Source organism: Mustela erminea, chromosome X (genome assembly GCF_009829155.1).
Source record: "Mustela erminea isolate mMusErm1 chromosome X, mMusErm1.Pri, whole genome shotgun sequence".
In the NCBI taxonomy this organism is placed as follows: domain Eukaryota; kingdom Metazoa; phylum Chordata; class Mammalia; order Carnivora; family Mustelidae; genus Mustela; species Mustela erminea.
The window spans coordinates 90050339-90063487 of NC_045635.1; the positions used below are offsets into that span (position 1 = coordinate 90050339).

General features: G+C 40.6%; 2 protein-coding genes across 5 annotated transcripts in view; one reads left to right on the forward strand and one right to left on the reverse strand.

Annotated features, from left to right (window-relative positions):
- Positions 1-3545: 3545 nt before the first annotated feature.
- Positions 3546-11039, reverse strand: PSMD10 (proteasome 26S subunit, non-ATPase 10). 2 transcript variants are annotated; one of them, XM_032330494.1, is made up of 5 exons: positions 10847-11039; positions 8149-8247; positions 7127-7273; positions 6866-7032; positions 3546-4465 (listed from the first exon to the last, which is right to left on the reverse strand). In XM_032330494.1, exons 1-5 carry the CDS (start codon positions 10958-10960, stop codon positions 4312-4314), a joined length of 681 nt encoding a protein of 226 aa, XP_032186385.1. In that variant the 5' UTR covers positions 10961-11039; the 3' UTR covers positions 3546-4311. The 2 variants fall into 2 exon arrangements, with proteins under 2 accessions (XP_032186385.1, XP_032186386.1); XM_032330495.1 differs by having other exon boundaries at positions 4384-4465; positions 6945-7032.
- ATG4A (autophagy related 4A cysteine peptidase) overlaps positions 8211-13149 on the forward strand; it is a 54352-nt gene continuing 49413 nt past the window's right edge. For 2 of the 3 annotated variants that reach the window (XM_032330489.1, XM_032330491.1), the window contains exon 1: positions 11109-11270. In XM_032330489.1, the coding sequence (XP_032186380.1) occupies positions 11261-11270 (10 nt within the window). In that variant the 5' untranslated portion in view covers positions 11109-11260. Of the gene's footprint in view, positions 8391-11108; positions 11271-13149 lie in introns of those variants that run through there. The other variant, XM_032330490.1, reaches the window with a different exon arrangement.

Here is a 13149-nt window from a genome sequence, read left to right on the forward strand (position 1 = left end):
CCCAACCAACCACCCCACCCCCCACCTGATTTTAAAAGGCAGCGGTTCTGTGACCTGTTTTTGTCTAGTGACCATGATCTTTTATCATCCAGTGATGTCATTTGGATTGATAGTGAGTAGCTCTCTTTTGAGTATTTACCTTTGGAAAGGGGATTCTTGAACACAGGGGATTCTTTAATCCAAAGAGTCTAAATGGTAGAATTTCAAGCACTGGAACAATCCTGAGGGGAGCTATTTCTGGAAAAATGAGACTTCTCACATCAAACCATGTGGGTTACCATCTACTCTACCTACTTATAAGGGTGAGTGCAAGTTTCATCTTGATCTCCTCAGTCTTCTATTAGTATATCCATAACACCATGTATTTGTTTTGTGATAAAATCCTGAGACCCTGTAAAATATGAAATCGTAACAAAGTTTTCACTAAAGTTTACTTGGGCAGGAAAATGGGCTCATGTTAAAGAGCTTTCCAACAATGGAACCAAGCAAAGGTGGATCAGAAAATAAGAAATGGAATGGGTCATTACCCAAACATTCTGATTAAACTTAAAAATTACTCCAGCATAATTCTCATTCAGAGAGTGTACTACCGGATTTATTTTGCCACAGAGAGTTAAAATTTAAGTGGATAGTCACAATCAAATCCCAAAGCAGCTGTAGGTTTCTTAACCATTCACTTCTTGCTACCCAGAAAGATCTCCAGGAACTTCCTCCATCTGTTTTTGCACTTAGCAACTAGGATATGCTAAAGTCAACAGAAAAGGTTTTTGGCTGTAGGTCCTTATTCTCCTCAAATTCATCTGTTTATTCAGTCATCTGCTGGGTATAAATAGATTGAACAGCTTCTATGAACCAGGTACTGTGGCCGTGATATCATGATAAGAATGAGCTAGCTCTTGTCCCTGAGTTTTACAGCCTCGCTAACTGTGACAATTTCTTGCCTGTTGTTGAGAGCAGGCAAGGAAGGCCGACATTTGTACTGCACTGGGGAGGGCCTCCACATTACAGGGGTCTATGAGAAGAAGGGACTAAAACATAGAGATTCTTGACCAATAGCTAAGAAATCATGTACGCTGATATCTCCAATGGCCTTCAGAGCACCAGGTGACCTCTATCCCCCAATACACACTGGGGGGTTAATATCTGCAGCTCTTACCCTGGCCTCTGGGTAACTTAGGCTTGATGAGCTTTAAGTAAGTTAAGCTAGAAGAGCTAGGAGGGAGCTTTGGGAGAATAGCCCTCAACCTTTTCCAACTGCAGCACACCTGAGGGTCTTAACACACACAATGGCCTACCCCTGACTATGATTGGGTAGAGAGGGGAAATAATGAGAGAGTTACCTTCTTAGTTGGAGAGATAGGCAAAGGTAAATGTGGTTTTAAAAAGTTGGGTCATACTGCTTAGAGCACTGAGTGTGGTACATAAACAATGAATTTTAGAACACTGAAAAAACAAAATAAAAAAAATTTAAATTTAAATTAAAAAAAAAAAAAGGTTGGCTCATTCCTATGTATCCCCCACCAATCCCCAGAGAGAAGACTCTGTGAGTGACAAGAGAAAATAATCTGCCCAAGATTATACCATATCCACTAGATCCCAGTGTAATGCTCTTCAACTGCAACAAATTAATTTCAATGAAATAAACCCAAAGTTGTAGTAATAAAAGATTGTTTTGCAATGTCTATGTGGTGGAAAACAGGTTAGAGGGTCTCATGAAAGGTTCAAACCAATCACTAGTCAACCATCTTGTCTTTGAAACTTTGGTTTCAACAAGACAAAACAAAACAAAGACTTAGAGATGTTAAGGAAGGTTTCAGGAAACTAAAAACAAACCACTCAAGTAAAGACTAGCAGCTGGTGGGGAGGCCTGAGGTCCAGGTGGGCGGTGGAGGTGCTACAACTATCAGGTTATTATGAAAATGCCACAGTACTTCATTTGGTCCAGCTTTTGACAAGAGGCAGGCAGAAAATGGACCAGGACCCAGGAAAGCTAGATTCCTCTGGCTCTGGGTATTTTCTCAATGTAAAATGGAGATGGCTTTTGGTCTTCTTAAAGGCTGCAATGGAGAATGGATTATAAATATTTATAAACTATATAGTGTGGCAGAACTATACTATTGTAGATAATTGGTTCAATGCTCTTTTTTTTTCCTCTTGACCAGAGATTCTTACCCTTTTGGGCAGTCAGATCCCTCTGAGAATCTGGCGAAAGCTACGGAAAAAAAACCCTTTCCCAGAAAAACATGCATACAAATTTCTGCAATTTCAGGCAGTCAGAACTGTGACGCTGGGGCCACAGAACCCCAAGTAAAGGGCCCCTCCACCGCATCACACTTGCCTGCAGACTGACCTGGGGGCTTGATAGTGTGACACGATAGGACCCAGACACGATAGTGTGACACAGCCACATCATGACCTTGCTATAGTTGATACAGTTAAGAAATGGGAGAAATCAAAACACAGGGGTCATACGGTTAAACTGCTAAATCAAAGATTATGAAGCAAATGCGGTTTACCCTGAGTATCATAGAAACTCCCTCAAATTGTGGATTCCCTCCAACAGATACTCACACTTTTTTTCCACTGTTCCTATTTACCTGCATCTTTCAGCTTATATTCAGTTAAGCTTTACAAATGAAATTCTCATCTTTCTGGGATTCATTCGGAAGCAACTGTAAAACCTGCTGACCTTGAATCAGATTCATCTCTACTGGGTTTCTTATATGAACAGATAACAATCTGATCAGTATCCAGGGCCATTAATATCCTTATAATTATTAGTTTATATTTATAAAATTCCAGTAGCCTACAAATTAACTGAGGCTTGGTTCCATCTGTGTCTTATTAAAGAACTAAGATCAGTTCTCTTTCATACCCACAAAGCCGATTACCTTAGACATAAAGTCAGTGTTTATAAAGAGTAAATGCCTTCAGACCTAACAGGCCCAATTCAATTAAATACAACTTGACTCTCTCTTCACCGCTAAAAACCACTGTAAAGAAATGATTTCCTCTGTCATCAATTCTATCCCTGGCATTCAATAAGCAAACATTTCATTGCATTAGAAGATGCTTCCCTGATTAATATCTGTAATGATCAGCACTCAAAATGTTTATGTACAGGTTTCACATTATCAATGACACTATTCATGTTTATAGAACTCATTTCAACTACTGGCCGTTAAGTCTGACCCACAATTAATGCAAGTTTGTGGGCTCACCAGGATTACTGATTTCAAGCAATATTTGCAGCAGGAGATTCAAATTAAAAAAAAAATTTGAAGAGTCACTTGGAGTTCATTAGATTTTATGACTAGCAATCATTTACGCTGTTTCCCTAGACTGAGATCAAGGTCACACTTATTTTCTTTTGGTCCACACTTAATTAGCAATTCAGAAGATTACCATTTTTAAAGATTTTAGCTGCAGCTCAAGCTTCACTAATTTTATTGACTTCAGAGCTAGCAAAAACTGAGAAATGTCTTTATGAAGGATTTTAAGGTTTACATGGGACATCTAACTGACTTGAAAGAGAAACTGGGAGATTCTCTCAACATTTTATTTTTTGTTTCTGGAATACAAATCAAAATACATTTTTGTTACATATCATGTTAGCAGGTTTGACATTTCCCAATACAGGATAACTTAATACAGGTACTTAAAACTTCTGTTTTAAAAATACATTTTATTTTGGAGGGAACAAGCTCATTAAAAAGATACATGAGTACACCGGCTCTTATTTTGCATTATTTTAGTGTTTAGGAATTCTGAACTTGGATAGCATGCCCTCCAACTGAAAATCTGGTCCTTCAAAATACATACGTGTTCCATAACAAAAATAAAACTAGAGTGTATTGTTGAAAAAACAGAAATTTTTGGTATAGGCCTCTGAGTAAGCTTGAGAGAAAAGTCAGGTTGTGTTTCAACTGGACAGTGGAACATTCAAGAACCTACCTAGAAACATGTGACAGAACAAATGGCTTGGTGCTATCGGAGTTGTTCTGCCTCCGAGGGGAGGGTGCTGGAGACTCATCACAGCCACAGAACCAACTAACTCAAAATTAACCCGAATTCGGTACGGAAGAATGTACAACAAGAGTAGAACAATCCCAACAGTTATTCAATGCTGGGCAAGCTAGCTGTAAGCTCAGAACAAAGACCTCAGCAGGAACAATATTTCAACATGTTTATAAGACTTTGAAGACGAAAACACTTCATCATTCACGGACGATGGCTTGTGCACAAGGATATGAGTTTCCAGGACACTAGGACAACCACAAAACATACACAGGAATAATACATCCAAGCTGCTTAACCTTCCACCATTCTCTTGAGTATTAAACCCAGACCACCTTTGGCCACTTGCAGGGGTGTCTTTTCTTCTTTATTCTCAATGTAAATACTTGCTCCTTGGGATACCAGCAGTTTCGCTTCTTCCACTCTCTCCTCGTCACAGGCTAAGTGTCTGAAATTGAGGACCACAAAGACTGATTACTCCCTACTGATTCTAGGTAACCATGAGGAGTTCCTGAGAGGTGGTCTGAATGGCATATTACTAGGTGGTATAATATTAGAATATATAATCAGGAAAGGATCGATCTGCATGGGAAAGACTGTTGGTAAGCTAAAATTCCATGGAATGGTCTCATGGTATCAAATCATTTATCCTAATTCTGGACACATGACAGTTTAAGAAGGGATCTAATGCCAGCCTAAGAACAGCATCCATATTTTAGGGAGATCAGAGTAGTTTGCCCCAAAGGCACTCAATACTTCAGGGCTATGACTTAGAAAAGCCCCAGCTCATAATCTGCTAATATCAATTTGTGTGGTTGAAATTTTGAAAAAGCAGTTTAAAAGGTGTCATCTCATTTGACCCTTACAGCCACCTTGTAAGTTAACATGGTGATAATCACCTTCAATTTACAGTTGAAATTGTGGCAGAGGTTGAAGTCCTTACCTATGTTGACATGGCTGGCCGGTAACTGAAGGGGAAACCTTGTAGGCACTTAACGGTTTATTAGGCAGGGTAACAGGTGCTTTACCTTGTCATGTCATTTAAGCCGCACAACAATCTAGTGAGGAAGGAATTACTAACCTCATATTACAGATGTGGAAATTAAGGCTTAGGAAGGTTAAGTTACTTCTCCAAGTTACTTAATGTAAGTATTTAACATAGTTGATTAAATGGCTGAGTTTGAATAGAGTAAACAGCACCTAGCTCTCCCTAAATCCTAGGCTTTTCCCGGGACCCTGTCCTGCCTGACTCCTAGGTTTCCTCCTTGTTACAGAGAAAAGAGCTAGAATGTGCAAGTCTTTCTAAACAGAGTCACTCGGGACCAGAGAAAAGATTTTTAAAACGAAGAGTTAAGAAAATCATACTCGCAAAAAAGACTAAATCTCATTTTAGACTAAAAAGGAGACTCAGAATTTCTGGTTCAAAAAAGTAACCACTCGGGCGCCTGGGTGGCTCAGTTGGTTGAGCAGCTGTCTTTGGCTCAGGTCATGATCCTGGACTTCCAGGATCGAGTCCCACATCGGGCTCCCAGCTCCTTGGGGAGTCTGCTTCTCCCTCTGACCTTCTCCTCTCTCATGTTCTCTCTCACTCATTCTCTCTCAAATAAATAAATAAAATCTTTAAAAAAAAAAAAAAGTCACCACTCACTAAGGAAGAAAAGTAGCCAAGTACTGCCAAAAAAAATTTCCAAGGCAGACGGTGGCCTCAGGTCATACGCATGAATCAATTCCAGATGGACCTGAGTTACATGAAGAACGGTAACTCTCAACCAAAACCAACGCAATTTTTTTAAAGCCTCCAATAAAATACAGGTAAATCTTTAATTTCAGGGTGAGAAAGGACTTCCCAGTCATGAGAGAAGATCAACAGATCTAACTACTTAGAAGCTAAAAACTTCTGTTTCTTTAAAAAAATAAATAAACATGAAAAGAGAATCTGGCAAAAACAGTTTCGACTAACATAGCAAGTTAATATTTCTAGTATATCAAGTTGAGGGCACTTAAAAAAAATCACAAAAAATAAATTAATTCCCCGAAAGCAGAGAGAGGGACACACGGAAGGTTTTAATTTGGAGAAGAAATCCAATTAGTTGGAGACATTAAAAGATGTTACACTTCGCTGATAATAAAAACACAAATGACAACCTTGAAACACCATGTCTGATAGAACAGAAGGCTATTCTCAGTGTTGGTGAGGGGGTAATAGGCACTCTCAAACCTGCTGTTGGGGGGTGGGTACCATGACACAACTCCTCTGGAAGCAATCTGACAATACATAGCAACAATTTCAAAATGTGTGTATTTGTTGACTCAGCAGTCCTGCTTCTAGGAGTCTATACTAAGGTAACCATCACCAATATGGCCATAGATTTTTGTATAAACTTGATCAATGTAGCGTGATTTATATTCATGGAAAACTCAAAAAAGCTTAAACATACAGTCAGAGGAATGATTAAATTCTGGCACATCCATAAAATGGAACTGTATAGAGCCATTCAAAAATGTTTTAAAAACATTAAATAAAAAAATTTTAATGACATTGGAAAACACTCACAATATACTGAGGTTAAAGGAACACAATGTAATCACATACATAGTATGATCCCGATTTTGCAAAAAAAAAATTTTTTTTAAATATGCACATTTGCATACAAAGAATGGGAGAAAATATATGAAAAGTACATAGGTAATTTGAGCTTTTATCCTTATACTTATGTGTGTTTCCAAATTTTTTGTCATACACATGTATTACGATTATAAGCAGAATAAAAAAAGAAGCGATGTGTGAGAATTAGTGCAAGCAGGCTAATGTCAAGGAGAGCACAGATGACTGCTACTTGTCACTTACAGAGGAGTGTTACCCTCAGTGTCTTGGATATTTGTGGATGCTTTGTAGTACAGAAGGATATGAATCATCTTCAAGTTACCCTTGGCTGCCGCCCGGTGCATTGCTGTGGCCTCATAATGGTCCTTAGCATCTGGATTAGCCCCGCCTTCCAGTAACATGACAGCGATCTGGAACCCCAGGAGAAAAAAACAATGCAGACATCTAGTTGTGCTCGTGTACAGGTTCAGAGCTCAAGAGAAGCAGCAAGGAACGGAGGCCTACCTCATGCCTGTTTTTGGAAGCTGCGTAATGTAGGGGCGTACAGCCATTTTGGTTGACAGCATTCACTTGAGCACCTTTACCCAGAAGGGCTTTTACGATCTCATCACGGCCAGCAGAAGCAGCAATATGAAGAGGAGACCAACCTGCCTATGAAAGGGGAAGGCAGTATGAAAACCAGGTGGGGGGAAAGGCACAGGGATTAATGCTGATATGTAGGTACGGTTTACAAAGAGCTGTGTGTGAATGGTTAAAAAAAAAAAGTGAGCTTCTTTTCCCCTCATTAAACACTGCAAAAAATCTGGAGAGCAGATGTATACAGAAGGGACACCAAACCACCCATGATCCTATAACACAGAAAGAATGATACAGGTGTAATTCTAATGTGTTTTCCAGTTGGGGTTATAGGATATTAAGTTCTGTGAGTTGCATTTCCCACAATGTCACCTTCTTGTCTTGTGAGAATTTTCTACGTCCTTCTTTGGATTCTTGACTTTATTAGTTGAATATTATTTTATTAATGTGGCTATTCCCACTATAGTCAACCAGGTCTACACTGAACCACTTTTATTTCTTTGCTATTATAAATATTCCTTCAGGGAGCATCCTTGGAAAGGAACTTGCCTACAAAACATTTCCATCCTTATTCTTCACCAAGTTTTATCTTAATATAACCAATACCATTATAATCAATCTCTGTATAACAACAACAAAAGGATATTCAGGCCCTCAGTATTCAGGCAATGCTCACACACAAAAAAGCTTTCCAACATAATAAAAAGAATTTGTAGTCTTGTAGCCTTAATCTATACATTAACCTTAACTTATGGGGTATGAGTGGCAGAACCAACATTCTAAAATAATGCACCCAAAGACCTATGTGAGGTCACCAGGGCCCTGCTGTAACTAACTGCCTAGTCATAAAGGTTACAATTTTGTCTGTGAGCTTGATACGCAGTCCTCCGTAAACACCAGTCTGGAGTCTAAAGATAACCAGGCCTTTATCAACTCTGCCTAGGACTCACATCATCTTTATCGTTCACTGGCACTCCAAGCTGCAGCAAGAATTCCACAATTTCTGTATGTCCGGCTGAGCACGCCCAGTGCAACGCGGTTCTGCTGTCCTGCATGGGAAAGAGAGAAGCAAGACGATCGATATTCTTGAAGAGAAATAGAAGAAGGAAGGCAAGAAAGCAGAAAAAGATTAACACTGGGGCCAGCAAGCCTATAGTTTGGAAATAAGAAATGGAGAGCACAGGATCCTGGGGTAGGTAACTTTATACCATATTCCTTATTGTCGTAAGAGAGAACAAGGCTTCAGTGACATGGGGGAGAATCCAATGATGAATGTTAATTCTGGGCAGAACACAGCCTCGAAAGCAGTTGAGCACGAGACTGATTTCGCCACTTTGGCAGGAACAGAGCTCTGGCTATTTACTATGACATTATTTATGTACTGTTATGCCAGGCACTCTGCTGAGAGTTCTGCAGTCATCGTCTCATTTAGTCTCCAGGATCCGGAACAGTGGACATTATCCCCATTTTGCAGATGAGGAAACTAAGACTCCTCAGGGTAGGCAACCTGTCCAAGGTCACATAGCTAGTAAATGGTGAAGCTGGGCCACAAACCTCTGTCTGATGCTGATATTTCTAGATGCTCTGGAAAGAAGGAACGAATCTTATGGGAAAGAAATGTTCATAAAACTAGCTGAGATTATCTATATATTTAAAAAGAATACCACACTCAAAATTAGACAGCAACATTACTTTTAGAAAAAGAAGTCACGAGTTAGTTGTGTTTCTCAAAGGGAATTTGTTTTTTTGCAGTAACAGCTGTACTTCTTAGAAGCTCTATGGAAAAGAAAGTAGTATTTTAAATGTTATTACAAAAGAATTTCAAACACATAAAAATAGATACTGTAACAGAAACTCTTATGCTTATTATCTAGATTTACTATTTTGCCATATTTGCCTTACTTTATTTCCTCAGGGCTTTTTTTTTTTCCTGATGAGGTAATTTTTAAAAAACGAATTCTAAGTATCATGATTTTTCATCCCTAAATATTTCAGTATCTAAAGAATAAGGATGCTATCCTACATAGATAGCCATGAGGCCATTATCACACCTATCAGAATTAATACTAACTCCTTTATAAAATCTAAAACTCAGTCAGTATTCAGATTTCCCCAGTTGCCTCCCTCTCAATTTGCATCTTATTTTATTTTTCCTTCCCTTCCTCATGTCACTCTGTTTTGTTTCTTAAATTCCACAAATGAGTGAAATTATATGGTATTTGTCTTTTTCTGTCCCCCAAGTGATTTTTAATAGCTGGCTTGTTTCAATCAGGCTCCACACAAGGCCTGTAATTTGCGTATGAGCCTTCGTTCTTAAGTTTCCTGACCTGGAATAGCTTTCCTCTTTTTTTTTTTTTAAAGATTTTATTTATTTGACAGACAGAGATTACAAGTAGGTAGAGGCAGGCAGAGAGAGAGAGGAGGAAGCAGAATCCCTGCTGAGCAGAGAGCCCCATGCGGGGCTCCATCTCAGCACCCTGGGATCATGACCTGAGCCAAAGGCAGAGGCTTTAACCCACTGAGCCACCCAGGCGCCCCACACAGGTAATTTTTTTTAAAGGGGGCATGAAAACAAATTTGTGTTTTTTATTTCTCTTTTTTATTCCATTGACTCAGTGAAGAACAGATTACTAAATCTTAATTTGACATTATTAACTTAAATTTCAAGTATTAAATATTATCAGACCATCACAAAGGTAAATTAGGTAAAGGTAAAGCCATTTTCAGGCTGAGCAATAAAGGGAAGTTCCAGAAGTCAGTCTCCTGAATTCTGCTCTTCCAAAAGCCACAAAATGGAGATTTGTAGGTCCCTGACACTGTACTGATAAGTGCTTAGAATGGTACCTGTCATACAGAATGTAATCTATAAATATTTGTTGGCTTGCTGAGGTCTCCGTGAATCTTTCTAGAAACTTGGGGTCAAAGCACGAGGGTCCTTTGAGCAGAAGAGCAGAAACACTTCCCAAAGTTCATTCCCTTTTGGTCCGCCTCTGCCTAGGAATGCCCCTTCACTCCCCCAGGAGAATCCCACTCAACCTTCAAGATCTAACCAACCTTCCCTGCTTCGCAAAACCTTTTCAATTATCACAACATTCGCTCTTCTAAGGGAGATTAAGTCAGGTCCTGCCATTCTGTGTTCTGAAAGCACCACGTAAACTGCTCTCCAGAGCAGCCACTACAATCTGTTACTGGAGGTACGATTTGGGGTTACGTTACGAACGTTTGCTTCTTCCACTCAGCTGTATCCCCAGCTCCCAGTAAACTGCCTGGCACAGAACTGGCGTCTGGTTACACGTGTTTCATGGAATAAAACGACTAGTAAAAAGTAAAGAAACCCATTAAAAAAAAAAAGGCTTTCCTCCACGGGCAGCTCAAAGATTGGGCACTTCTGAGAAACGCGGTAAACGTTCTAGAAATATCCCAAATTCAGGGAGCTAAGTACCCTCGCTCCTCCCCCAAATATTTGAGGTTTGCGGGGCTCGCTCCTGCCGCCCCGATTCCAAGTCCTAGGGTGACCCCGTCTAAAGATGGGGCGGCGGAGGCGGGGATCTGGACCTTATGGAACCGGCCTCCCTTGGGCTGGGCCGGGCAGCCACGTTGGGCCTCGTCAACGCCACCGCATGCGGAGAGACCTCCGCGCTGCTTTACCTGGTCAGTCCTAGTAGCCAGGGATTTATCCGCCAGGATCCTCTCCTTCAACTCCTCCAGCTTTCCGCTGTAGGCCAGGTTGCAGACCATTAGGTTGGACACACACCCCTCCATGTCTCTTTCCCAGGATCTCCGTGAAGCGCGATCCACGACCGCCTCACGTCGCCAGATACGACTGCCAATCAAAAGAGCCGGCAGCGTACCACCAATCACTGGTCTTCCTCGTTCCTTTGCTTCTTTCCCACCCCGGGGCGCCTCTGGGAGTTGCAGTTTGAGCGCAGTTCCGGGCGGGGAGGCATCTTTGCCACTCTCACCAACTCAGCCCCTAGCAGCGCGGAACTACAGGTCCCAGGGTCCTTTGCGGCCGCCGTAGTCAAGTGGCCGGTGGAATTGGCCCAGGATGACAGCTGGAGAATGGAGTCAGGTACGGGGAGCGGCTTCGTGTGGAACCGGGGTGGGTGGTCGCTATTGGGCCATTGAGTCGGCCACAAGAAACGGGTGTGGGGTCCTGGCAAGAGAGTTATGGGAGCCTAAAGGTCCTGTCCCACGGGGGCCCTGACCTGCGGTGGCAGGCGGAAGGGACAACGGTAGGATCTGAGGACTGCCTCCTGGGCTTGTGCGGGTGGCTGTGGCTACCCTCCCCCTCCCTGCCGCCGCCAAAAGAGTGGAAAGAAGTAGGGGTTAATTAGTCCGACATCTCGGCAGAGTGGCATCAGGGCAGAATTCTGTCACAGCAGTGATAGTATATGACTCTGTAGTAGGGTGATGTGCCAGGGTGATGCCAAAGGCAGGGTGTGAGGCCATGGGAGCCACTTGATATCTAATTGACCTCGGTGAGTCCATGGCCTGGTGACATCACAACTTGATGAGAGTCATCTTCATACTGTGGTATGGTGTTGGCCCTTTAATGTCATGATAATAATGATGACATCGAGGCTTTGCTAGAAATATTAAGCTAATAGTGTTTCTATTTATGGAAATCCCAAATACTGCCATAAGCAGAAGAGATGCAAGGCTTATCCTTTATAGGACATATCCAGGAGGGCCTTATGCCAAAACTAGGTAATGATAAGAATACACTCAAGAAAGAGACTGATTATGTTTATATTTATCCTGTTATGGTGTAGAGCAGGACTCGGCAAACTTTCTGTGAAGCGCAGATAGTAAATACTTTAGGCGTTGCAGTCCAAAAGGTGAAATTGTGGATAATTTGCATGCACTTATATAACAAGAGAGAAAACAAATTTCAACAAATGTTTACTGATAAAATCCAAAATAAAACAATAGTTGGTTGCTTTTTTTTGTTACACAAGACTCCTTATAGAAATAATGGAATTTTTTGCGGGGGGGAGACTACATTTTGTTTAATTGGGGCTCACAGTCAGGGTTCCCCATCTTAATAATCACATCAAGTGTTCATCTGTTAGTGCTGCTCTGTAATGGAATTTTCTTATCTTTGTAAATGTCTTTTCACAATGGTAGGTACTGCCATATACTTATATCAACCCACAAACATATTCTTGTTAATTTTTATTTAATTTTTAAAATTTCAGAATGGCTCTAGCTTTACAGAAAAGTCACAAAGGTAGTACAAACTTCGTGTGTACCCTTCATCCAGTTTCCCCTACTGTTCTTTTCCTGTTTTTAACAGCTTTATTGAAATGTATTTTACATACCATAAAAGTCACTCAGTTCAAATGTATAATTAAATGATTTTTAGTAACTTTACTGAGTGGTGCTGCCATCCCCATAAAGTTTTAGAACATTTTCATTCCCCCAATAAGATCCTTCATGCTCATTTATAGTTAATCCTTATTCCCACTCCCATCCCCAGGTAACGACTAATCTACTTTCTGTCTCTATAAATTTGCCTATTCTTGACTTTTCATCTAAATAAAATCTTACAATATGTGGTCTTTCGTGCCTGGCTTCTTTCACTTAGCATGATATTTTTAAAGTCCATCCATATTGTAGCATGTATCTGTACCTCATTAATTTTTTATTGCCAAATAATATTCTATTTTGTGGATATAACACACTTTTCCTGTCTACTCCCTAGCTGATAGGTTGTTTCCAGTTGTTGGTTATTACTACTAATATTAGTTGCTAAGAACATGTGTGCACAAGACTTCCCGTGGACCTATGTTTTCATTTCTTATTAGTAGATACCTAAGGGTGGAATTACTGGAGCATATGGCAAATTCATGTTTAACTTTTCAAGAAACTGCAAAACTGTTTTCCAAAGTGGTCATACTATTTGCTTTTCCCCAGCAATGTAGGAGGGTTTCTGTTTCCCCAGATCC

Excerpts from the sequence above, each read along its gene's own strand:
- PSMD10 (XM_032330494.1), bottom strand. The coding sequence starts at position 10,960 with ATGGAGGGGTGTGTGTCCAACCTAATGGTCTGCAACCTGGCCTACAGC. Across the intron at positions 7,033-7,126 it reads CTTCCAAAAACAGGCATGAG|ATCGCTGTCATGTTACTGGA; the intron begins GTAGGCCTCCGT and ends CTGGGGTTCCAG. Across the intron at positions 4,466-6,865 it reads ACTGAGGGTAACACTCCTCT|ACACTTAGCCTGTGACGAGG; the intron begins GTAAGTGACAAG and ends CCTCAATTTCAG.